Raw genomic sequence first — 25,991 nt, forward strand, 5'->3', positions numbered from 1 at the left:
ATCCTTGCCCATCTTCCTCTACTTTATATGTGGGACACCTGCCACAGCATGGCTTGATAAGCCGTGCATAGGTCCATGCCCAGGATCCAAACCTGTGAACCCCAGGCTGCCGAAGCAGAGTGTGTGAACTTTAACCACTACACCACCGGGCCAGCCCCTCTCTGTGGAATTGTAAAACTTTTTTTATTCTTCTCAAGCTTCCTATTTAATAGCATCCCTATACTCTAACATTCAGCAGATGATAAGCAAAAACAGAAGTCATCAGATGATCTAACTCCCACTCCCCCAAATATCATCATGTCTATATCTGCAGAGATGATAATTTTCTTTTCTGCATTCACTGTGAAATGGGTTCCCATTCATTCCAGACTAGCCTTTCCAAAGAGCCCCCCCGCACTCTTTTCCAATTTACCTATCTCTATCCTACTCTTTCCTTTCCCCCTTCACTAGGCCCTATCCTGAAGTAAGTAATAATGTCTTTAAAACTCTCCCTGGTATCATGAATTTTCACTTGAGATATAAGATATCTTGTCTTCCATGCACGTCTAAGTATCTTAAGAGAAAATCTGGAATTTAAGCCTTATTATATTGCTTCTTCCTCATTCATACTTCAAGCCACCTCTATCCTTTTTGAGCACTGTACTTTTCATTTTTTGTATACATAACATCATAACTGTAGTTAACCATTGGCATAATTCTTGATATATTGTTTTGATTCACCTTATATTATAAGCTTCTGTAAGATTTATGAGGGTAAGGCTTATTGTCATATCCCCAGCATTTAGTCCATGTTGCAGAACTTAGTAAACACTTCAGAAATATGTGTTTGAAGAATAATAAAATGGGGGCCGGCCCTGTGGCTTAGCGGTTAAGCGTGCGCGCTCTGCTGCTGGCGCCCGGGGTTTGGATCCCGGGCGCGCACCGACGCACTGCTTCTCCCGCCATGCTGAGGCCGCGTCCCACATACAGCACCTAGAAGGAGGTGCAACTATGACATACAACTATTTACTGGGGCTTTGGGGGAAAAATAAATAAATAAAATTAAAAAAAAATAAAAACAGAATCTTGTTAAACGTTTTTTTTAAAAAAAAAAGAATAGTAAAATGTTATCAACATTTAACCTATATTACTTCAGTTATATAACTCCATATATATATTTCATTTATAACTTTATATTATTTCATTTATAATACTCTTACCGGAATAATCATTTAATGGTCAACTAATTGTTTATTTTTAGACATATCGTGAGCTTTGGAAATAGGCTGTCCGGGATTTGAGCCTGCATTCTGCTGCTTACTACTCATGTGAACTTAAGAAATTTACATATTCTTTATGAACTTCAGTTTCCTGATCTGAAATTTAGGGATAATGATATTTATATAGACTATTTTAAGGTTAAGTAAAACATAAGATAAAAAGGTTTTTTCCAGTTTGTGGCTCATTATAGGCATACAATAAGTAGCATTTGTCATTTCTTTTGTGTATTATTTAACCTCTTTGAGGTGCTTTTACTGTTGATTAGGTTATTCTTGAAGCTCTTCTTCATTAGCTCCCATGGCATCATGCCTTCCTTTTTTCTCCCTACTTCTTTAATCATTTATTCTTAAACACTTGTGTTAATTTTCCTATTTTCCTGTCCCATTTATATAAAGTGTGGATATCTAGGAGTTTATCTTTTATCTTCACCTTTTCTCAGTCTACCAATTCATTTTGGATGTTATCACTCATTCTATGGATTTTACTTATATTGACTGAAAGTCTTCCTTACCAGGTTCAAATTTCCCTTGATGATATGGATTAGTAATTTATTCATCTGTATCCCCAATGAAAAGTACATAGGAATTACTAATAAATATTTGACAATTAAAGTTGACTATAACTATAGGTGGATACTTAAAATCATTTTTCCATTACAGTCATCTCCCATTGAGCTCCAAGCTGAAATGCATTTTATGTCCATGTGTTTCTCACAAGCACCATAAACTCGACATATTAAAACTTACACTTGATATCAGTTCTAAACACAAAAATACCATACATATAATTTATAATTTTCCTTGTGTACAAATTCAAGATGAAAACTTAAAATTGTCATAGTCTCTCTCTTTCCTTCATACCTCATATCTAATTAGATTGTACCACTTAATTTTATTTCTAAATTTTTCTTAATTTCTTAACTGTTACTTAATTAATTTCCCTGACTCAGATAGTTCTTCCCTTAAAAAAGTAAATTATCAAAATAATATATTAAAACAATAAAAAATCTCCTCTTTGACATTCTAAGTACTCCCTTTGCCTACGAAAAATCTCATATTTTTTTATCAAGTTATTGAAGAACGTCGTACTTCAGCCAGGATTAAAGTGTTCTTGGTACCATAAATGGATACATAACAATGAGTAAAACATGTTTTATACCTTCAAGGAGCTAAAAGTCTAGTAGAACAGATACATTCATAGCTGTTGACTAAAAATATAATGCTGTGGGAATATGAAAGAGAAAGCCATTAATTTAGCTTATTGTGATGGAAGAAAAACTTTCAAAGAAACAAAGAGATTGAAAGTTGAAAATTGAGTTGGATTAATCAAATTCAAAAGGGACAGAATAATAATTCAGGTAACAAAACCATAAAGGGCAGAAATCACAGAGTCATGAACCACATTCAGGTTAATGCTGATGACAAAATCTGTTGGGTTGGAGCATGCTTTATATTACAGGAAATTAAACAAATAGATTATGTTGGATGGTAAGTGTTCTAACATTCTGCAGTTGGGAATTTGTGTTTTGTTCCTACACTCAAATGTTAAGAAAAACCACAACAGTGAAATAATTATGAGCATTCCAGTAAATTTATCTGATTTGTGTCTTTGTATTTTAACTTTAATGACATTAAGAAGGGTTGTAATATGTGAAGAGAAAATAGATAACTTATATGATTGTACCAAGTGGATTATAATCAGTGGACAACAATTCTAAGGGGGAAGAGAATCCTGTGATTTAATTTGCATCGATGATCCATTAAAATATGCTTCACACCTGGAAATAAATCATTATTCTCTCTTTTCTGATTCTACCAGAACCAGAAATCACAGGGAACAAGAAGTACCAAAGAAATATATTTCCATAGCTTACCTGTTATGATACATCTCATGGATAGGTAACTCTAATAATTATATATCCTTGTTATTTGAACCTGTGATATAGGAATTCTCCAATGACTCCACTAAAAGGGAGGGGGCAAACATAAAGGGCATGAAGACCATTTACTAGTAATAGCCAAAGATTAATGCTGTCACTCCAGTTCTCCTTACTGTACCTTAATAATACCAAGAAATTTCTGTGGATGTACTACAAACATAACACAGACCCAAGTTCTATTCCAGTTTTTCCCATTGTTCATCAGGGAGAAATGATTCTTTCTGCAATCTCCATGCCATATCCATGACTCTGAGCATGAGTGAAATCCAAGGTCTGAAAAACAAATGAGGAAAGTCTAAAAAGATATGATATTGATGCACACATATGCATGCATAATACGTATGCACAGACATGCTATAAATAAGCATGTATATCAGAAATTTTCAAACATTTGCAGTATATATTGATTAATAAAATTATACATGGAATGAGATGATTGCTTAACATATGAGAGAAGAAAGAAAATGTAATCTGAAATTTGGGATTTGGATCTGGGAAAATCTGAAGACAGAAGAAAAATCATAGAGATAAAGACAGAAAATGGTGAAGGGATTATTAAAAGCACTCAGAGAAAACTTTGATATGTTTGGATTGCTGCAATATGACCCTAATCCATCTCTATTCAGCTAAATTTTCTACAGTAACCTTATCACCTCAGTGTATCCAGTGATATTTCTATAAGACGCTACTTTAAATGATCCAATATTTTTCCGTAGCTTTCAGGTTAAAATTCAGACCCTCCACGTTACGTACAGGAAAACTTATGACACTCCAATTTTATCTCTTATTTTCCACTTAGCTTCCTGTCATCCATTCATTTTGAATACCTTGAATTTTTGTGGAGAGTGCCATGATAACTCTCATTACTTTTATTGCAATATGCCTCCACTTCCGGCATTGAACATTGTACCCCCTCCAGTTCAGACTATTTCCTCCAACTATATTGCTTCTCTCTCTATATATTAATGTTTACACCTTCTTATTGCACTGAATTGTGATTCTCTGCTTACTTGTCTGCTTCTCCTATCATATCATAAACTACTGAGGCCAGGAATTGCTATAACGTTTAGGCAGAAAACTTTATATTCTCCTACATATGACATACAGTATGCAGTGATTTTTTTTAAATAAAAGAAAGTAAGAAAGGAAAGAATAAAGAGAGGAAGGAAGAAAAATCAGTGAGAGGTTATTGAATTTTCAGGAGAGGAAAATATATGGTTCCTCGTTGAAGAAATTGAATGAACTATCCCGCAAAGCCTAGGTTTCTACTATGATTGTTGGTGCCACACTTTATATCCAGCCTCGTTTGAAAGGAAATTTGCCTGTTCATACACTACACTCTGGTCTTCCACCCTTAAAATATCCAGAAAGATTTCTTACCTCCAGAGAGATCTAAAGGAAAAAATACCCTCTTTAAATAACAGTAGAGTCAACCCACACCAGCCACCCCTCCCTTTCTTGAATATGAACAGAGAAGAAAGAATCATAAGGTATATCAGAGCACCAGCACATGAAAGAGAATTCTCAGATAAAAGACAAAGAAAAGAAAGGAAAAAACTGCCCCTACCCCAAAAAATGAATTTTGAAACACAGAGTATTATTTTAAAATACTCCTCTAATTAATATATTTAGATAGCTCCAAAAATATTATATACATAAGGTAAGAATTATATACATAAGGTAAGAAAAGAACTCTCAAGAATCATATAAGGTTAAAAAATATTTTTAGATTAAAAAATATGACTGTGAAAATAATAATCAACAGAAATATTGAAAAGTAAAGTTTAGGAAGTCTCCCAGAATCTAAAGCCCCCAAAGACAGAAAATATAAAGAAAAGATGACAATCTGCAAATCTCAACATTTGAAGCAGAGAAGTCATGGACTTTCCAGAGGAAATGGAGTAGAGGAAGAAATGGACTTATAAGTTATAGCACATGTTTTCCCTAAATTTGAAAGATATAAACTTTCAGATTGAGAAGGCCCACAGAGTGCACAGCAAATAAATGACTAAAAACACTCCCACTCAGAATATCCTAAAATTTCAGCTCCCCAAATTGAAGAAAATATCTTAAATGCTAAAATCAGGTCATTTACATGGAATGAAAATCACACTGGGAACAGACTTCTTATTAACAACATTGTTTGCTAGAGACAATGAAGTAGTTCTCTCAATATTCTCTAAAAAACTAATTTTTGCCCTTTGAATTTATACCTAGCCAAAATAAAGACCTTTTCAGACATGCAAGGATACAGAACATTTATCTCCCATACACCCAGCTAAACTCCATGATGTCTAAACTCCATTAAAATATGAGTGTAAAATGTGAGTGGCAATGGGGGTGTAGGAACAAAAGAAAGAAGAGGGAGTGACATCCCCACCATGGCAGAGTGAGTCATTCCCTTTGTCTCTCCCCTCTAAGTTACAACCAGTCAGACATCCAGTGACTAACAAAGGACTCCCTGCACAGCACCCCAGAACATCTGAGTGATCCATGCACCTATACACCTGAAGTGACATGTGGCACTTTCAACCTGAGGCTTCAGGAACCACAGCAGAACCTGAGACCCAGCCTCAGTGGCAGTACCTGACACTGCTCTACCAGCAGTGGAGGCTGCATACAAGATCCTGGCCCCTGACAGCAACAGTGACACCTGTGAACCCAGCGCCCTTGGCAGCAGTGCTGCCAGAACCCCAGATAAATCAGGAGCAGCAGTGTGGATGGTACACAGGGCAGTAGCAGCTGACCCTGTGGAAAGCCTGCAGAGAGCAAATGGGAAACACAAGACCCAGGTGACCCCAGAAGCAGCAGAAGTGCTACCAGTCTGGTGACCCTGGTGGCAACACCTGAGACTGCAGCGACATTGAAAGCAGTAAGGCACCAGCAACCTCAGAGGCACAAGCAGCACAAGGAGGCCACTGACAACATCTCTAGCCGAGGAAGTGGTGGGTGGAAAGTGCAGGCTCTCAAGTACAACCAGAAGCAGCACAGAACCGAAGTAACCAAAGCCTTACCCAAATAAGACAGGTGGTTACTACCACAAATCTGCTGGTAGATGATCAATTCATCAAACACTGTGAAGAACTAGAGTAACACGGCAGAACAGAAGGAAAATGACAGCTTTCCAGAAACCAAACTTGAAGTCACAGAAGATTACAATCTGGCTGACAGAGAATTCAAAATAGCTGTCATAAAGAAACTCAATGAGTTACAAGAAAACTCAGAAAGATAGTTCAATGAGCTTAGGAATAAAGTTAATGAACAGAAGGAATACTTCACCAAATGGATTGAAGCTCTAGGAAAAAAAAAACCAAACAGAAATTCTGGATGTGAAGAAAAAAATTAATGAGATAAAAAATAATGTAGAAAGCATAAAAAATAGAAAAGACTTTACGGAGAAGGGAATCAATAAGCTCAAAGATAGAAACCTCTAAATGATCCAGGTGGAGGAGGAGAGAGAACTAAGATGTAAAAAAAATGAAGAAATTATTCAAGAAATATCCAACTCTATAAGGAAAAGTAACATAAGGATTATAGGTATCCCAAAGGGAGAAGAGAGGGACAAAGGAGCTGAGAGCTTATTCAAAGAAACAGTAGCTGAGAACTTCCCAAACCCGAGGAACGAAGTGGACGTGCAAGTACACGAAGATCATAGAACTCCTAATTACATCAATGCAAAAAGACATTATCTGAGGCATATAATATTAAAACTGTCAAAAGTCAAAGACAAAGAAATAATATTAAAGGTGGCCAGAGATAAGAAAATAATTTACAAAGGAAGACCCATCAGGCTTTCAGCAGACCTCCCAGCAGAAATCTTATAGGCTAGGAGTATTCAAAATTCTGAAAGATAAAAACTATCAGCCAAGACTCTTTCCAGCGAAATTATCCGGCAGTTATGACAGAGAAATAAACGCTTTCAGAGCCTTCAGAAACTGAACCAAAGTCATCAGTGAGGAAACAAAAGAAGCAAGCTGATTCTCACTTAAGAACCCCAGAAGCTCCATGAATTGGTGATACCTGGTACTTCATCTCTCCAAGTGGTGGTATGGGTGAGCCTGAAAACTGAAAAAGTGTCTGAGAGTCTATGTAAGATATAGATAGACTCCCCTCACCCCATATTTTCTCCCACACTTCATACAACTGAGTTACCCTCTGTGAGATAAAAGAAAATATTCATATTAATCTCTGCCTCTGGTTCCTGAACAGAGCTCCTAAAAGCCTTGTAATTTCCTAAGTGATAAGAACACTAGGAGCATCTTTTGTTCTAATATTTATCTTTGACCCCTTTCCTGAGACAGGGCTCCTAAACTTTTGCAAATTCCTAAATGATAAGAGCGCTAGGAGAACCTTTTTTTTTAATGAAGTGACTCTAGGTGGGCTCCTGGATGGCTTCTGGATGAGGACTGATCGCCAGAAAGAGCAAGCCATAATGAGAAGCTTGGAATTTTCAGGTTCATCCCCTATTTTCTTGAGAAGGGAGAAGGGCTGAAAATGGAGTTAATGATTGGTCATGCATAGGTGATGAAGCCTCTATAAAATCCCAAAAGTACCACGTTCAGAGAGAGCTTCCAGGCTGGCAAACACAGCACCAGGAGAGTGACAAACTCCAGCTCCACGGGGACAGAAACTCCTGTGCTTTGAACCCTTCCAGGCCTCACCCTAGGTATCTCTTCATCTCACTTTTCAACTGTATTCTTTATCATATCTTTTAATAAACTGGTAAATGTAAGTAAGTGCTTCCTTGAGTTCTGTGAGCCACTCTAGCAAATTAGTCTAACCTGAAGAGGGGGTCATGGGAATCTCCAATTTGTAGCCAAACTGGACAGAAGTTGTGAGTAACCTTGGGACCTACTACTTGTGATTGGCATCTGAAGTAGGGTGGGAACAGTCTTATGGGACTGAGCCCTTACCTGTGGGATCTAACACTATCTCCAAGTAGATAGCGTTAGAATTTAGTTAAATTGTAGGACACCCAGCTGGTGTCACAGGGAATTGCTTGATGTGAGGAAAAAACCCTACACATTTCATGACCAGAAGTTTCAGAAGTGAAGTGTTCTGTGTGAATAGTGAAGGAGACTCACAGGAAAGAAACTCATAGCAGGGAAGAACTGGGTTTTTCCCTACAATAGGTGGAAAACTGAATTTTTCCTTAGCACCATCTCTTACACGTTGTGGTAGAAGGCTACCAGGGGCAGAGTATTGGAGGAGTCATCTCCAGAGCAATTAACTGGACCAAGAGAGGAAAAGAAAACCTTACAAATATTGACAACTGGGTTTCTCAGTGAATTGTCCCAGTCCGTGAAGGCTACCATTTAGGAAGCCCATCTCATATACCAGGGTCTCACTAAATTGATTTGGTGTCACACTCTTAAATGAGTACAGGCAGCCAAAGATCACCAGACATTTGAAGAAAGCTGCCAACATGAAAGACTGAGAAAAAAATAAACTACAGACAAAAGGAATTTAGAAGAAGCAGAGATAACACAAGAAGAACACTTCAAAAGTTCTGTAAATAAACTAGAACTATCTTACATTCCTGATGGAAGTGAAAACACGAAAAATAACCTTGACACTCTCTTAGAAAGTTAAACATACCCCATCCAACCCAGAATTCTACTCCTAGGTATTTATCTAATTAAATTTCTAAAAATATGTCTACACTTGTACATCACAGCAGCTTTATTTATACTAATGCAAACTGGAAGTGACTGAAATGTCCATCTACAGGTGAATGGATAAATATATTGTGGTATATCCATGCTATGAAATATTAATCTGCAATGAAATGGAATTAACTACTAATACACACAACATGGATGAATCTCAGAAACATTATGATTAATGAAAAGAGCCAGTCATAGAAGAGTATAGGTTATTTTAATCCATTTATATAAAATTCCAGACGAGGCAGAATATTCTAGGATGAAGGAAAGTAGATCAGTGATTACCTCAGACTAAGACTGATGTTGATGGTGGTGGGAATAACTTGAAAAGCAAACAAGGTGTCTTTTTGGGGTAAAAGAAATATTGTATATCTTAATTTTGGTAGTCATATAGGTAAACATTTCTTACATATGATGAACTATACACTTAAAGTGGGTGCATTATTTTGTATTTAAATTATACGTCAATAATGTTGACTTGAAAATACAATTTTTTAAACCATCAGAGAAGTAAGATAAAATTCTGCATCCACACATAAGAATAGATTACTATTAAAGAAGCCTTTAGAAAACAACCACAAACATTTGTAGGAAATAAAATGATACCAGGAACACATTTTTGATGGGAAAATTAGAAGATAATGTAAGAAAATCACCCATGAAATGTAATAAAAGGATAAAATGATGAAAAATGGAAAGAATAAGTCAATGAGGTTTAATATTATAAAAACAAGAATAAAACGAGAAAAAGATATGAAAACTCTAGGAGTGGATGGAGAAAATAATAAAAAAGCGATGATTTCCTGTAACTAAGGGATACGAGTTTATCATCTTTTGTTTATCCTCCTTACTTCCTTTCTCAAATTTTTTTTTTGTGAGGAAGATCAGCCCTGAGCTAACATCTGCCAATCCTCCTCTTTTTGCTGAGGAACACCGGCCCTGGGCTAACATCCGTGCCCATCTTCCTCCACTTTATATGGGACACCGCTACAGCATGGCTTGACAAGCGGTGCATTGGTGGCCGCCCGGAACCAAACCGGTGAACCCCGAGCCACCGCAGCAGAGCGCGCGCACTTAACCGCCTGCGCCACGGGGCCAGCCCCCCAAAAATGTTTTATATCTCTAATTTTTAAAAGTAATCTCTAATTTTTATGCCCCAGTGTCTTCCAGAGTGTCCTTCTTAATTTTCTCCTTGACCCAGTGGCTCTATTTATTCAAATAGATCTTACCTCTCACGGCTGTGTTCTCTGCCACCTCAACTGTGCTCTCAACTCTCCGTGTTCCATTTTCAGCTCCATCTCTGACACTCCATGATTATCCTTTCAGGGAAAAAAGTGAAAGTGTTAAAAAAAAAATCACCTTTTCTCTAGTCGTCTTTTTACTTTCTAACTATCCCGATAGTCCCAGCATTGATTCTGACAACAGATTTTTCTTTTTTGTTTTTCTTAATCATTTGAATATAAAATACTTTGTTTTAGGTTCATAAATTAAAAATTTCACATATACATAGAAGACATAATTTTATGTTAAGATCAAAAGGACTTAAAAACAAATTAAAAGACAAATACAAATGTATAGAAATAATGTAAATAACAAATTATAAATAAAAATAATCCCAGGGAAAGCACAAGAAATCATGTATCCCATAGCAATAAAGAAATTTTAGTAAATATGATTTTGATATTTCCAAAAGTTATCTTTTACTGCTTCATTATTATCTCTAACTTTCTGGGAACTAAATTGCTGGATAAAATATACTGGAATTATGTGGACTAAAATTATATTATTCTGAGATAAGGAACCTTCAGTCTTATTCCTTCTTGGAAATAAATAAATATTGAGTACATCATCACCAACTAGGGATCCATGATCCTATGATTCTCATAGTGTATGTCTATTTGATAACTTTTAGCAGTTAAATAAAATTCCTGGATAGTTATGCTCCTGCTATCACTATTTTTCCTTCCCCTGTTTGTGAGATCATCCCAAAATGCTTAAAAAAATTAAGAAGTGCTATTCTGGTGACATCAGAGATCTGGATATCTAGAGACTTAGACCACAATTCTTTTCACACACCATGATTATCTTACAAACTAAATAAGATAGACAAAAGTAGGTCCTGGCATAGAAACCTCACTATGGACTAGCACTCCACAATCGAAATCTCAGAGAAGTCTAAGAGCCTTGATTGAAGACAGGAGAACTCAGCAGTATAGTTGAATAATCTCTTCTCCGGTCTGTCTGATCCTGCATGGGGGATCTTACCTGTTCTCTTGAGACTGTAGCTGTCCTGGAGTTTCTTTGTCTGAGAACCATTTGGAAATTTGAGAGTAGCATAAGTCACTTCTTTGGGCATTACTGAACAGATAAAGCACTATTTAGTCACTCTGTGTGCTGCCTATGTCACACTGAACTTCTCCAAATCTGCTGTTGTGGGTGATCTGTGCAGGCAGAGACTAAGTCGAATGATCAACCTTTGTAAACACCAACAAAAAAATAGTGTCAGAAAACAGAACTGTTCCACTGAGAACTTCAGAACTGCACTCTTCTCACCTCTGCACACCCCTCCTATCTCCCTTTTTCAGCTTCCTCCAGTAAAACAACAAGTTGAAGAAATAGTCCTAGGAGAAAAATGTGGGTTTTAAGTATAAACAATCTGTTTTTTTTTTTATTTGTAGGAAAACCATAGGGATCTCCAGACTTGAGACTATCTTGTGAAAATACAAATAAAAGTGTATTTAATTCTGCATATATAAGGTCGTTAATCAGCACGTGCCTGTGAGAACAGTGTTATAATTGCTTGTGGTACCTAACCCACTATGAACTCCCAGAAAATGACAGCTGAGTTAATTCTCACCAAAACTTTTTTCTAAACTTTTTTACATCCTATTTCTGTGGATTGAAAAGAGTCCTGAGAAGTTACAGCAGAATGTTAATGGAGCAATACAAAATCGAGAAAAAGTAGTACTAAAAGGAAGAGGAGAAAACGAGGGAGGCTGCCATGAGCTGCACTACACAGCGATTGTCCCCGCCGCATCCCGCCACACACAGCAGCCACTGAAAAGAAGAGAGCTGTATTTTGAAAGTGGCAATTCTTTCTTTAGTGTGTACCCATCAGGTTAGGATCTGAATTCTAATAACTTGAATTCTGGGAGTAAGGTAGAGTATGTATTTATATTCACCTATTTGAAAGATCTTTTGAACTTTGAAAAAGAAAATAAATATTTTTATGTGGGATTTCAGAAACACTCACTTATTCATTCATTTATTTATTTAACAAATTAAATAGCATACCTACTGTATGCTATGCATTATTCTAGAGCAAACGATAAAAACATTTTTTGTTAGTGTAGTTTACACTCTATACTTCATGTATTTATTTGTAAATATGTACTTATATATTAATATTTTATATATTTATTTATGGATATGTAATATAATGTAAAGTAATGATAGTGCTATGGATAGAAATTAAGCAGAGTAAAAGACAGGGTGACAGAGGAAGGAGAGGAGGCTTGCTTTAAATAGGCTACTCATGGAAGGCCTCGGCAGAGTTGTCATTCGGAACAGTCAGAGAATAACACAATAAAAATATCATTCCACAAAAACAAGCTAATTTAATACCATAATACTACTCTCCTTTTTAGTTACTGAAATCATAAGAGTTAGAATATTTTTCAAAGTAAGTTATTTACTCTTCAGTTTCAGAGGTTTTGGGTTACTTTTAAATTTCCCCTTTCTTTTCAATTTCATCACAATATGTTTCCTATTTTCAACTTCTGGCCCAAACATGATCCCTTGCCAAATCTGACCAAGGCAGGAAATATGTCAAACACTGTGTCCTCATCTGATCTGAAATAGAAGTAATTCATGTTCTCAGTCTCTGGATCCACTGGTTCAGTCCCAGTAACCGGGTACACATTGACCTCTTGGGTGTGTTTCACTAGCAATGATTCTTTATCCTGAAACCCTGAATCAGAATGCCTTCATCACTGGCTACATCCAAACTGACCAATTCACAAACATAGTGTCATCTGAAAAAATAATAACAATCCAGCAAAGGAAGGCAGAAACCTAAAAACCAACAGATGTGGGATCTGGCTAACAGTGGACAATACTCAGGAGAGCACTGACAAATGTCCCAGAGTGAACATTGTAACAGCTCTTGCAAAACGCTGGTCCGGAATGAGGTAGGAGGACTGAGGACTCTGGGAAGGAGGACTCCAAAGAAAAGGACACACAACAGAATATTCAATATGACATGGAATCCAAAAATCTGCAGGATATGATATAAACAAAGTAAGGAAAGGAGAAAAGCAATTAGACAATCCAAAGGCAAAAGCAAATAACTGCAGTATAACTATGTACAAATGTGGGGCAAACACAAATTTGGGATAACTCTCAACAGTTAGTGAGGTATAATAAGAGAATTCCATTTGAACTTTATGCTGAGAATATTGTTCTTTGAGTGGCATATTGGAGATGTCAGAAAGATTTGTATTATGCAACTATAACATGGTAAATAATAAAAATTCACTCTTACAATCAGCCAATAGTAAAATAAGGAATTGATTATGGTCATGGAGCTTATGGATACTTCAATATCAGCAGTGTAAAAGTGGAGAATCAAGTGACAGAGATTAAGAGGCAGTAAGATGGGAAGAAAGAGATGGAGGGCAGGGGGAGAAGTGGAAGGAAGGGTGGTAACACTAATCTCCACCTCCTGCAGAGTGGAGAATTTAGAGATATACTCTGTGGTTGTTGAAATAAGGTGTAAAGGTTTATATGAAAGGCCGAGGGAAAAGGATTGAGAGAAAAGGTCACAAATGAATCATCTATCAAAACGAGATGTCGATAGACAATTTCTAAAGTTGATAAATCTACGTAGAGTAGTACAAACATACTATTTAGAGATACAAAGGTAATCATCATAAGAAATAAAAACAAATAATTAAAAACAATTGATTTTAAGGAGAAAGTTGTTTGAGGGGAGTTTTTATTGACTAATAAGCTATTCTGTACTATTTTGTTTTAAATGTGTATATACATTACTTCGAGAAAATGAAAATAATAACAACAGTGTGTATTCATAGCTATTAACCAAGAATCTCTCTCCAATTTCATACTTTGCCTTCATTCTGTCCTTGTCCCAGCTGAACTCTGAAGTGTTTTTTTCTTTTTGGTAACATTGGTTTATAACATTGTATAAATTTTAGGTGTACATCGTTATACTTCTATTTCTGCATAGATTACATCATGTTCACCACCCAAATACTTATTACAACCCATCACCACACACATGTACCAAATTATCCCTTTCACCCTTCTCCCTCCCCCCTTCCCCTCTGGTAACCACCAATCCAATCTCTGTCCCTATGTGTTTGTTTATTGCTGTTATTATCTACTACTTAATGAAGGAAATCATACAGCATTTGACCTTCTCCCTCTGACTTATTTCACTTTGCATAATACCCTCAATGTCCATCCATGTTGTCACAAATGGCTGGATTTCATCGTTTCTTATGGCTGAGTAGTATTCCACTGTGTATACATACCACAGCTTCTTTATCCATTCGTCCCTTGATGGGCACTTAGGTTGCTTCCAAGTCTTGACTATCGTGAATAATGCTGCAATGACCACAGGGGTGCATGTATCTTTAAGCACTCATATTTTTATGTCCTTTGGATAAATACCCATCGTGGAACAGATGGATCAAATGGTAGTTCTATTCTTAAGTTTTTGAGGAATCTCCATACTGTTTTCCTTAGTGGCTGCACCAGTTTGCTCTCCCACCAGCAGTGTATGCGAGTTCCCTTCTCTCCACATCGTCTCCAACACTTATTGTTTCCTGTCTTGTTAATTATAGCCATTCTGACAGGAGTGAGGTGATATCTCATTGTAGTTTTGATTTGCATTTCCCTGATAGTTAAGGATGTGGAATATCTTTTCATGTGCCTGTTGGCCATCTGTATATCTTCTTTGGAGAAATGTCTGTTCAGGTCTTTTGCCCATTTTTTTGTTGGGTTTTTAGTTTTTTTGCTGTTGAGCTGTATGAGTTCTTTATATATTTTTGAGATTAACCCCTTATCAGGTATATGGCTTGCAAATATCTTCTCTCAGTTGTTAGGTTGTCTTTCATGTTTGTCGATGGTTTCCTTTGTTGTGCAGAAGCTTTTTAGTTTAAGGTAATCCCATTTGTTGATTTTTCCTATTGTTTCCCTTGCCCTGTCAGACATGGTACTTGAAAATATGTTGCTAAGACTGATGTCGAAGAGCATATTGCCTATGTTTTCTTCTAGAAGTTTCATGGTTTCAGGTCTTACATTCAAGTCTTTAATCCATTTGGAGTTAATTTTTGTGTATGTTGTAAGGTAATGGTCTACTTTCATGTTTTTTGCAAGTGGCTGTCCAGTTTTCCCAACACCATTTACTGAAGAGACTTTCCTTTCTCCATTGTATGTTCTTGGCTCCTTTGTTGAAAATTAGCTGTCCATAGATGTGTGGGTTTATTTCTGGGCTCTCAATTCTATCCCATTGATCTGTGTGTCTGTTTTTGTGCCAGTACCATGCTATTTTGGTTACTATAGCTTTGTATTATATTGTGAAACCAGGGAGCATGATACCTTCAGCTTTGTCCTTTTTTCTCAGGATTCCTTTGGCTATTCAGGGTCTTCTGTTGTTCCATGTAAATTTTAGGATTCTTTGTTCTATTTCTGTGAAAAATGTTGTTGGAACTTTGATAGGGATTGCATCGGATCTATAGATTGCTTTAGGAAGTGTTGGCATTTTAACCATGTTAATTCTTCCAATCCAAGAGCATGGAATAGCTTTCCATTTCTTTGTGTCTTCTTCAATTTCTTTCAACAGTGTTTTATAGTTTTCAGTGTACAGATCTTTCACCTCTTTGGTTAAGTTTTTCCCCAGGTATTTTATCCTTTTTGTTGGAATTGTAAGTGGGATTGTATTCTTAATTTCTCTTTCTGCTACTTTGTTGTTAGTGTATAGAAACGCAACTGATTTTTCTATGTTGATTTTGTATCCTGCAATTTTACCGTATTTATTTATTACTTCTAAAAGTTTTTTGGTGGATTCTTTAGGGTTTTCTGTATATAAAATCATATCATCTGCAAATAGTGACAGTGTCACTTCTTCCTTTCCAATTTGGATCCCTTTTATTTCTTTTTCTTGCCTGATTGCTCTGGTTAGGACTTCCAATACTATGTTAAATAGGCATGGTAAAAGTGGACATCCTTGTTTGGTTTCTGTTCTTTGAGGGGTAGCTTTCAGGTTTTCACCATTGAGGATGATATTAGCTGTGGGTTTCTCATATATGGTCTTTATTATGTTGAGGTACTTTCCTTCTATACCCATTTTATTCAGAGTTTTTATCATAAATGGATGCTGTATCTTGTCAAATGCTTTCTCTGCATCTATTGAGACGATCATGTGATTTTTATTCTTCATTTTGTTAATGTGGTGTATCACGTTGACTTGTGGATGTTGAACCTCCCTGCTTCCCTGGAATAAGTCTCACTTGATCATGGTGTATAATCTTTTTAATGTATTGTTGTATTTGATTTGCTAGTATTTTGTTAAGGATTTTTGCATCAATGTTCCACAGTGATATTGGGCTGTAATTTTCTTTTTTTTGTGTTGTCCTTGTCTGGTTTTGGTATCAGGATACTGTTGGCTTCATAGAATGCATTAAGAAGCTTCTGCTCCTCTTCGATGTTTTGGAAGAATTTGAGAAGGATAGCTGTTAAGTCTTCTTTGAATGTTTGGTAGAATTCACCAGGGAAGCCCTCTGGTCCTGGACTTTTATTTTGGGGGAGGTTTTTGATTACTGTTTTGATCTCCTTACTGGTGATTGATCAATTCAAATTCTCTATTTCTTCTTGGTTCAGTTTTGGAAAGTGGTGTGATTCTAAGAATTTATCCATTTCTTCTAGATTATCCAATTTGTTGGCATATACTTTTCATGGTATTCTCTTATAATCTTTTGTATTTCTGAGGTGTCTATTGTAATTTCTCCTCTTTCATTTCTGATTTTATTTACTTGACCCTTCTCTCTTTTTTCTTGGTGAACCTAGCTAAAAGCCTGTCAATTTTGTTTATCTTTTCAAAGAACCAGCTCTTGGTTTAATTGATTTTCTCTATTTTTTTAGTCTCTGTTTGATTTATTTCTGCTCTGATTTTTATTATTTCCCTCCTTCTACTGATTTGGGGCTTTGTTTGTTCTTCTTTTTCCAATTCCTTTAGTTGCACTGTTAGATTGTTTATTTGAGATTTTTTTGTGTGTGTTGACACAGGCCTATATTGCTATAAACTTCCCTCTTAGAACCACTTTTGCTGTATCCATATATTCTGGCATATCATATTTTCATTGTCGTTTGTATCCAGGTACTTCTTGATTTCTTCATTGACCCAATCGTTGTTCAGTAGCATTTTGTTTAATCTCCACATATTTGTAGCTTTTCTGATTTTCTTCCTGTAGTTGATTTTTACTTTCATATTCCTGTGGTCCGAAAAGATGCCTGGTATTATTTCATTCTTCTTATATTTATTGAGACTTGTTTTGTGGCCTAATATGTGATCAATCCTAGAGAATGTTCTATATTCCTTTGAAAACAATGTGTATCCTTCAGTTTTTGTATGGAATGTTCTGTATATATCTAGTAAGTCCATCTGGTCTAGAGTGTCGTTTAATGCCAATGTTTCCTTGTTGATCTTCTGTTTGGATGATATATCCATTGGTGTAAGTGGTGTGTTAAAGTCCCCTACTATTATGGTGTTACTGTCAATTTCTCCTTTTATGTCTTTTAATAATTACTTTACATGTTTAGGTGCTCCTATGTTGGGTGCATAGATATTTACAAGTGTTATATCCTCTTGTTGGATTGTTCCATTGATTATTATGTAATGCCCTTCTTTGTCTCTTGTTACAGTTTTTGTTTTAAAATCTATTTGGTCTGATATGAGTATTGCTACCCCAGCTTTCTTTTCATTGCCATTAGCATGGAGTATCTTTCTCCATCCATTCACTTTCAGTTTGTGTCTTTAGGTCTGAAATGTGTCTCTTGTATGCAGCATATATATAGGTCTTGTTTTTTTAATCCAGTCAGCCACTCTATGCCTTTTGATTGGAGTGTTTAGTCTATTGACATTTAAACTAGCTATTGATAAGTATATACTTACTGTCATATTTTTTACTTTTTTTCTCTTCCCTTGTGATTTGATGGCTTTCTTTAGTATATTGTTTGGGTTCCTTTCTCTTAGCTTTTTGTATATTTATTATAGGTTTCTGGTTTGTGATTACCATGAGGTTCATATACAGTAACCTAGGTACATAGTAGTCTATATTAAATTGATGGTCTCTTTAGTTTGACCTCTTTCTAAAAGCTCTATTCTTTTACTCCCCTCCTCCCACATTTTACATTTTTGATATTGCATCTAACCTCTTTTTTGTGCATTTGTGTCTGTCACCCACTTATCATGGATATAGATAATTTTTCCTATTTGTGGTCCTCTCTTTCCTCCTTAAATAAGTCCCTTTAGCATTTCTTGTAGGACTGGTTTCTTGGTGATAAAATCCTTTAATTTTTGCTTTCTCTGGGAAACTCTTTAATCTCCTTCCATTCTCAATGATAACCTTGCTGGGTAGAGTATTCTTGGCTGTAGGTTTTTCTTTTTAGCACTTCCACTCTCTTCTAGCCTTTAAGGTTTCTTCTGAGAAGTCAGCTGATAGCCTTATGGGGTTTCCTTTGTATGTAACCTGTTGCCTTTCTCTTGCAGCTTTTAGGATTCTCTCTTTATCTTTAATTCTGCACATCTTAATTATGATGTGTCTGGGTGTGGGCCTCTTTGGGTTTATCACGTTTGGTTCTCTCTGTGCTTCCTGTACCTGGATGTCTGTTTCCTTCCTTAGATTAGGGAAGTTTTCAGCTATGATTTGTTCAAACGGGTTCTCTGCCCCTTTGTCTCTCTCTCCTGCTTCTGGGACAACTATAACATGGATGTTAGTGTGCTCGATGTTGTCCCAGAGGTCCCTTACACTGTGTCCACTCTTTTTAATTCTTTTTTCTTTTATCTGTTCAGCATGGGTGATTTCCTCTAGTCTTTCATCCAGCTTGCTGATCCATTTTTCTGTATCCTCTACTCTTTTTCTAAGTCCCTCTAGTGAATCTTTCATTTCCAGTATTGTATTCTTCATCTACAATTGGTTCTTTTTTATAACTTCCATATCTTTGTTGACATTCTCACTTAGTTCATCCATCCTTCTCCCAATTTCAGTGAGCATCCTTATGACACTTCTTTGAACTCTTTGTCAGGTAGACTGTTCATTTCTGTTTCACTCAGTTCCTTTTCTGGGATTTTGTCCTGTTCCGTTATTTGGAACATATTCCTTTGCCTCTTCCTTTTGCATCTTTCTCTGTGCTTGTATCTATGTATTAGGTAGGTCAGCTATGTCTCTTGAAATTGGAGAGGTGGCCTTATGTAAAGGATGCCTTATGAGGCCAAGCATTGTGCTTCCCTCTCATCACTAGTTCTAAATATTCCAGGAGTGACCTCTGCATGGACTACATGGATCTTTCTGTTGTAGCAGGGTTGTTCTTGCTGTAGGTGCCCAGGGAGGCTGAGCTGTCCCCCTGATCAGCTGGTTGTAATGCTCAGCTGTATGTGGTTGTTGTAAACCCTTTAGTCTCTTTCTCACGTGTGGGGAGCCCCAGCACAGTTGGTTGCAACGTCTAAAAGCACATTCCTGTTGAAGTTTTTCTATTAAGTGAGTAGGACCCCAGCATGGCTGATTGTTAGGCTCAGGGGCTTACAATTGCTATAGGCCTTGGGCCTATAAGGCTCTTGTCAGCTTTCTGAGGATTGTAGCTGGGTGGGGCTGGCCACAGACATGGGAGCACCCAATTGTTTCAGGCTTTGGAAGGTGGGGCAGATCCCCTATGTGGCTGTTTGAAAAGCACAAGTCTTCTGCAGCTGACAAGCCCCTCTGCCCACAGGGCCACATACACCATCAACACAGTCTTACCCTATGCATGTGCCCTGACCACCTGATACGGACCCATTCGCCCCCAGCAGAGGCTCCACACAGTCTGCCAATGCCCCACTCGCTCTACTTGCTCCTCACACACACTCCACCCCACAGAGGTAGACCAACTTTCCAGGCTGCCAAGAATCCAGGCATCAAGCCAGTTCAGGCTCACAAGTTGCCCGAGGGCTTGTTGTTGGATGGTGCCAGTCCCTAGGAGGGGCTAAGCTGGGTTAAATCTTCATTCTAGTGGGTGGGGCAGATCCAAGGCTAGCAGACCAGGGGGAGAACTCCAATGGGTTCTGCCAGTGCCTGTGTCAGCAAGCCCACACCAGGTCACAACAATGCCTGCTGCCAATGTCCCAGTCCCTGGAGAGGTCTCACCTCTCACCGAGATGCACCTATCAGGTGAGTCTCTTTTCAACAAAGGACAGTGCACCTTTCTTTCAGGTGATTTTAGGTTGCTTTCCAAAATGGGTGACTTTGTATGTGGGCCCTTTAAGAGCTGGCTTTAATTTCCTTGTGTCCCAGCTTCTCTGGGGTTATTCCCCATTGTTGTTAATAGCCAGCTAAGCCAGATATCATGACACTTGTCTCAGTTGTGCTGGGTCCAAAAAATGCCTATAGCAGCAACGTTCCTTGGCTCAGGTCCCCCACTCCTCCAGGGAAGGCTGTGTACCTTTGGATTGCTCCTGGGCAGCCATGAAGCATTGTGGTTTGTGACGGTGGCATTTTTTCTCTTGAAAAGGGAATTTCTGCCTCTTCCAACTTAGTCAGGGTTCTCATTTGTTGTAGGGGTTCCTCTTAACCGGTTTTAGTTCTCTCTCAGGGGTAATTATTCCAAGAGTAGTTGTAAGTCTGCTGTGTCCGTGGGAGGAGGTGAGTTCAGAGTCCACCTATGCTGCCATCTTGACTTCTCTATGTCCATTTTTTAATCTGAGTTTTTTATTATTGATGTAGGAGTTAATTATATCCTGACTATAAGCCCTATGTAAATACAGATATGTGTGTATTATATTAATACAAACCCAGCATATATCTTTTTCAAGCCTATGTCTTGCATTGTCACTCTGTTAATGGTGTTCTTTTTTTTTAATAAAGTCTAATTTTACTATCTTTTTTATTATTGCTGTTTATTTCTTACTGTTTAAGAAATCTTTGTCCACTGTAAAGGCATATATCCTCTTATGTTTTATACAAGAAGCCTTATATTTTGAGCTTTCATATTTAGTTCTATGATCTATTTTGAGTTAACGTTTATGTATGGTATAAGGTAGATATCAAGTTTCATTTTTTTCTATGCAGATATCCAATTGATTCAGCTCCATTTATTGAAAAGATCATCATCTTCTACCTTTAATGGAGTGACAACTTTTTTATAAATAAGGTAACTGTATGCTCATGAATCTCTTTGTGGACTCTTGATCTGGTCCTCTGGATGTATATCTATCCTGGTATGAAGTCAAAACTCTTCTATTATTGTGGCTTGAGTAAGTCTTGATATTCAGTACTATAATTTCTCTAAATAGTCTTCTTTTTTTTAGTGAGGAAGATTCGCCCTGAGCTAACATCTGTGCCAATATTCCTTTATTTTGTATGTGGACCACCGTCTCAGCATGGCTGATGAGTGGTGTAGGTCCATGCCTGGGATCAGAACCCATGAACTTGGGCCATGGAAGCAGAGTGCTCTGAACTTAACCACTATGCCACATGGTCAGCCCCCAAATATTCTTCTTTTTACATATTGTTTTGGTTCTTCTAAATCCTATGCATTTATGTCTTAATTTTAGAATTAGCATGTCATTTGCAAAAGGTCCATCTGAAATGTTCAGGAATTGTATTGAACATAGGGATAAATTTTGGAAACTTGACATCCCAAGAATATAGAGTTTTCTCATCCAAGTATATGGTCATCTCTCCACCTATTAAGTTTTTCTTTAATTTTTTCAGCAACTTTTGCAGGTTTTGTTCCCCAAGAAGCAGATTCTGAAATCAAGATTAGCAAGATGGAGGTTTATTAGACAGCACCTTGGTATTACTGAAACTAAGGATGAAGGAGTTAAAATTTCCCTGGATTAGGGTGAAACTGTGTCTAGTACCCAACAAGGCTAACATTGGAAATGAAATAACCAAAGTTTCTGAGCTTGCTTTGCAGAACAGCAGGAGGACCACTGATAAGATAGGAACCTCCTGACAGCCCCCTGCCTGACTAAGCATCTTTCAAGAACATTGAGAACCTAAAATGACTGATTGTAAACTTTAGACATCAAAGACTAAAGATCCACCACATGCAACACATAGAACAGTCACGCCTGTGTGGAGGACTCTTAGAACTTCAGACCCCAAGGCCCCATGCTTCCTCTCCTCTACCTAAAATCTCAAATAAAGGCCCTTGGTTATACCTTTTCTGGGAGTTTGGGCTTACAACATTAGCTGCCTGTTCTCCTTGCTCAGTGTTTTGCAATAAATTACTACTTTCCTCCACTACACCCAGTGTCAGAGATTGGTTTGCTGTGCCGTGGGTGAGCGGACTCACTTCAGGTTCGATATCAAAGTTGGCGACCCAGATGGGACCTAGTCCCAAGTGGATGTCTCACTTGTGGCACATCAGCCTCTGTCTGAGAGCCTCTCTTGGAAGCTGTCCTGCAGCTACCTCAGCTACCTGAGCCCCTCATCTCAGGTACAGCCCCAAGGGATTGGCTGCTGACCAGACATCATTGGTCCATGGCACTTTTGCTTTTGATGGTGGAAGAAATTAGGTTGGGCACTTGGGGAGATGTCTTTTGTAAGTAGCTGGCAGTTTTTGTTTTTGTCTTTATGCTAAGCTTTTCCAATAGGACCAGCCAGAAATGATGGGTACCTGGCAGCCCTCTGGGCTTCATTTGTTTTGGTTTGCAATGGACTTCCTTTTGTTGAGTTTCCTCATTAACTGACTGAAATCTTATTTTCACTTTCATTTTTTTGCCTCTGTTTTGTTCCAGGTTACTGGAGTTTGTTCGGAGGGGGTGATTTTTTGAAAGAACTAGAGATTTTTCACTCACAGAGGAACTCTTTGGACCCATTTGTTTTGATACATGTGTGTGTGTGTATGGTGCCATAATGGGAAACTCAGATTCGGTTCCCAGTGGCAGCCATCTAGGTTGCATACTGCAAAATTGAAATGTTTTCAATTATGAACCTATGAAAAGGAAAACAAAGCCAAAATTCAGAAATCACAACAAGAAACCTGACCAATAATCATTTGAGGCAACAGTCAGGCCACTAAGGTTGATAAGATTATAAAGATTAAAATGTTTGAACTAATATTATATATAAAGAGGTTATGTCAACTTTGCCTGAGTGTTTTTGGGGGAACAGAGGTTGTGTCTAGCTGGGAATGCTTCTGCTACACAGTATTATAAGATGGAGACTTGTTAATGGACTCTTAATGGAAATTATGATTAGGGGTATAAGAGTTGATAAAATTAAGATTAAACTTTGTAAGAAAATTGGTATATTTAAATGGGCTTTATGTGAAATGATTGCATCTCTTTTGTCTGATTGTATTACAGATTACGTTGGAGGATAAACATTGTGTCTCATGGGGGAATGTTTCCCCTTCCTGATATTATAAGAGCCATATATCCACCCTTCAGGCAATGTTAATTAAAGATGCTGAAGATCTCACCTTAAAATGACAATTCTGGGGAACCTGTGTTTCAGATAAGTCCACTTTATGGTTTACCCTTAAGAGAAAGAATTCAAAACCTCTCACAATGGAATACATTCTTTGATTAATATGCAGAAGCTTCTAAAAGACAAAATGACTACAAAAACAGCTCTAAAAGGATCCTAACAATGAAAAGAAAGGAATCTTTAATAAAAATCTTTGGTCACCTGAACAGTTTCATCTGCTAGACGAACAGTTTTGATCCAACTGTTCTTTTGAGTTTTGTACCTTAAACATGGCTAAAATTTTGAAGATCTCTGTTTGTGTTTATCTATATGATTATGTATGTAAGTATCTCTACGTATTTGTCTGCCTCTGGATGATATAATTTCTAAAGAGTTCTGTTTAATTGGCTTGAGGTAAGTGCTTATATAAATTATTTCTAAATGTAATAGAAACTAGCCCAAATGTCTTTCAAGTTAACACGATATAAAATGACCTTTGGTAAATAAGAGCTTGTTTAAGTTTGTTGGTTTAATTGAAATAAACATGTTTTCAGAGTTATGAACGTTGGATATGATACAAACATGTTATCTCTGTTACAAAGCTTGTCAGCAAAAATAATAACTTAGATTAATAGCTGATTTTGTTTTATGTCTCATGACGTTTTTGCAGGCAATCTAAATGTAATAGTTGAGAAGAAGTAAACTAAATAGATATTAAAAGGATAAAAGTTTTGGGGGGAACTTTTTAACAATAATTATGCATTATGATATATATACTTAAAACAACTTAAGATGATGGCTAACTGCTTTAATGTCACATGAAGTTTTTGTGAGAAATCTGCACCTAATTGTTGGGAACAAATGATTTAGATAGATGAAAATGGATAAAATTTTTTGTGTGAAATAATTATGTTTTATGGTCTGTATACTTGAAAAATAGCTTCCAAAATCTTTTTGGCAACTTGAAACTTTACAGTTTTGCTAAATTAAATGATAGCAATTAATTGAGTATCTAGGTCTTTTCCACATAAGATAAAATATTAGAAATTGATAACTAAGCATAGATTTGTCTGCCTTTGGTTTCTTATCTCAGAGAAACTGAAAGATGCTTAGGTTTATTGATAAACATGTTTTGTGTATGCTGGGGAATTTTCTATGAGAAAGTACATGTTTCTGTATACAAGGAAAGTAAAATGTATGTTTTCAGTAAAGAAGGTATACATATTTTTGTTTGTTTTGTTAAGAAAAATAAATTTGTCCTAAAGTACTAGGAAAGAAAACATGGGACGAATACTGAGTGAAAAAGTAAGTGACAGAAGGTTTATGGAAGTAAAACCCTGAGGTGTTTTGTGCATGGTCAAGTTGGCTGAGATTTAAATGAATTAAATTAAATTAATGAATCTCAATATCAAGGGTAAGCTGGTGCAAAATTAGAATTTGGCTTTCTCTCTCTTGAAAGAATGACCTTTTTGCACTTTTGATTTGCTCTTGATAAAAAGATCAGAGAGGGTTTTTATTTGTCTTTGAGTAAATCTACCTAAGGAACAAAAAGTCTATGCTCTGTTAATACAATTTCCTATGTTCAAAGAGACTGAAGTCTCTCTCTATTAAGATTTTTTTTTAACTGTTTAAACTCTCTCTGTTTGCCTTTGACATCTTCTGTTGTCATCTTGATTGACTGGATAACTAAGCATTGTTTCATTTTTGACCAAGTGTTTTAAACCCTTTTGATATTTTTGACAAACACCCTTGAAGCCTGAATTCTGGGTAAAGTCTTTCTTTTGACTCAAAAAGGAACTTTCAGAATTTCCAATGGGTCTTGGGACTTCTCAAAGAATTTGTTCTCTCTTTCTATAAAGAGAGATATTAAACTAACTAGACTTATTTGGCATGTCAAAATACATGGGAAGCATCGTCAAATAAGTGATTATAAACCTTCCTAGGTTATTTTATGTGGGTAAATGTTATTAATATAAGTGTTTTAAAATAAATTATATAACATTCCTAAAATTCTGATTTGTTTTGGTTATCAATCATAACCCTGGTTATTATCTCAAAGTATTATATGTCACAGAAATGGTCTAATGACTTTGTCAAATGTCATTTTTGAATGTTTTCTTATTTGCAGACAGTTGTTGCTTTACTCTGATGTTTTTGCAGATATTTCATCTTTAGAGAGAGTCATGGAAAGGACTCTGACACTTGATTTAGAATGCAGGTTTCTAGTATTTTCAGTTATAAAATTGAGCTGGATAAGAAATTACAGAACTCTAATGGAGAAACTGATGGCCTCATAAAGCTAAGAGAAGATAAAGATCAAGAATTAATTATAGGAGACAATAAATTGATGAAGATATTTATAATTTTTATAACTTTTCATTTGAAATATTGCTGACATTCTTAATGTTTTGTTTTTTCAGTTTTAAGGGAAAC

At 36.6% G+C, this 25,991-nt stretch overlaps 1 protein-coding gene across 1 annotated transcript in view; it reads right to left on the minus strand.

The window, feature by feature from the left end:
* The window catches only part of LOC106803214 (uncharacterized), a 47,569-nt gene that overhangs the window by 2,856 nt on the left and 18,722 nt on the right, over positions 1-25,991 (minus strand). The window contains exons 7-9 of the mRNA XM_087441922.1: positions 11,131-11,339; positions 10,095-10,178; positions 3,369-3,472 (exon numbers count right to left, since the gene is read on the minus strand). Coding sequence (XP_087298048.1) covers positions 3,369-3,472; positions 10,095-10,178; positions 11,131-11,221 — 279 coding nt within the window. The 5' untranslated portion in view covers positions 11,222-11,339. The remainder of the gene's footprint in view (positions 1-3,368; positions 3,473-10,094; positions 10,179-11,130; positions 11,340-25,991) is intronic.

This window comes from Ceratotherium simum, chromosome 17 (assembly GCF_057802395.1).
Source record: "Ceratotherium simum simum isolate JZ-2026a chromosome 17, ASM5780239v1, whole genome shotgun sequence".
Taxonomy (NCBI): Eukaryota; Metazoa; Chordata; class Mammalia; order Perissodactyla; family Rhinocerotidae; genus Ceratotherium; species Ceratotherium simum.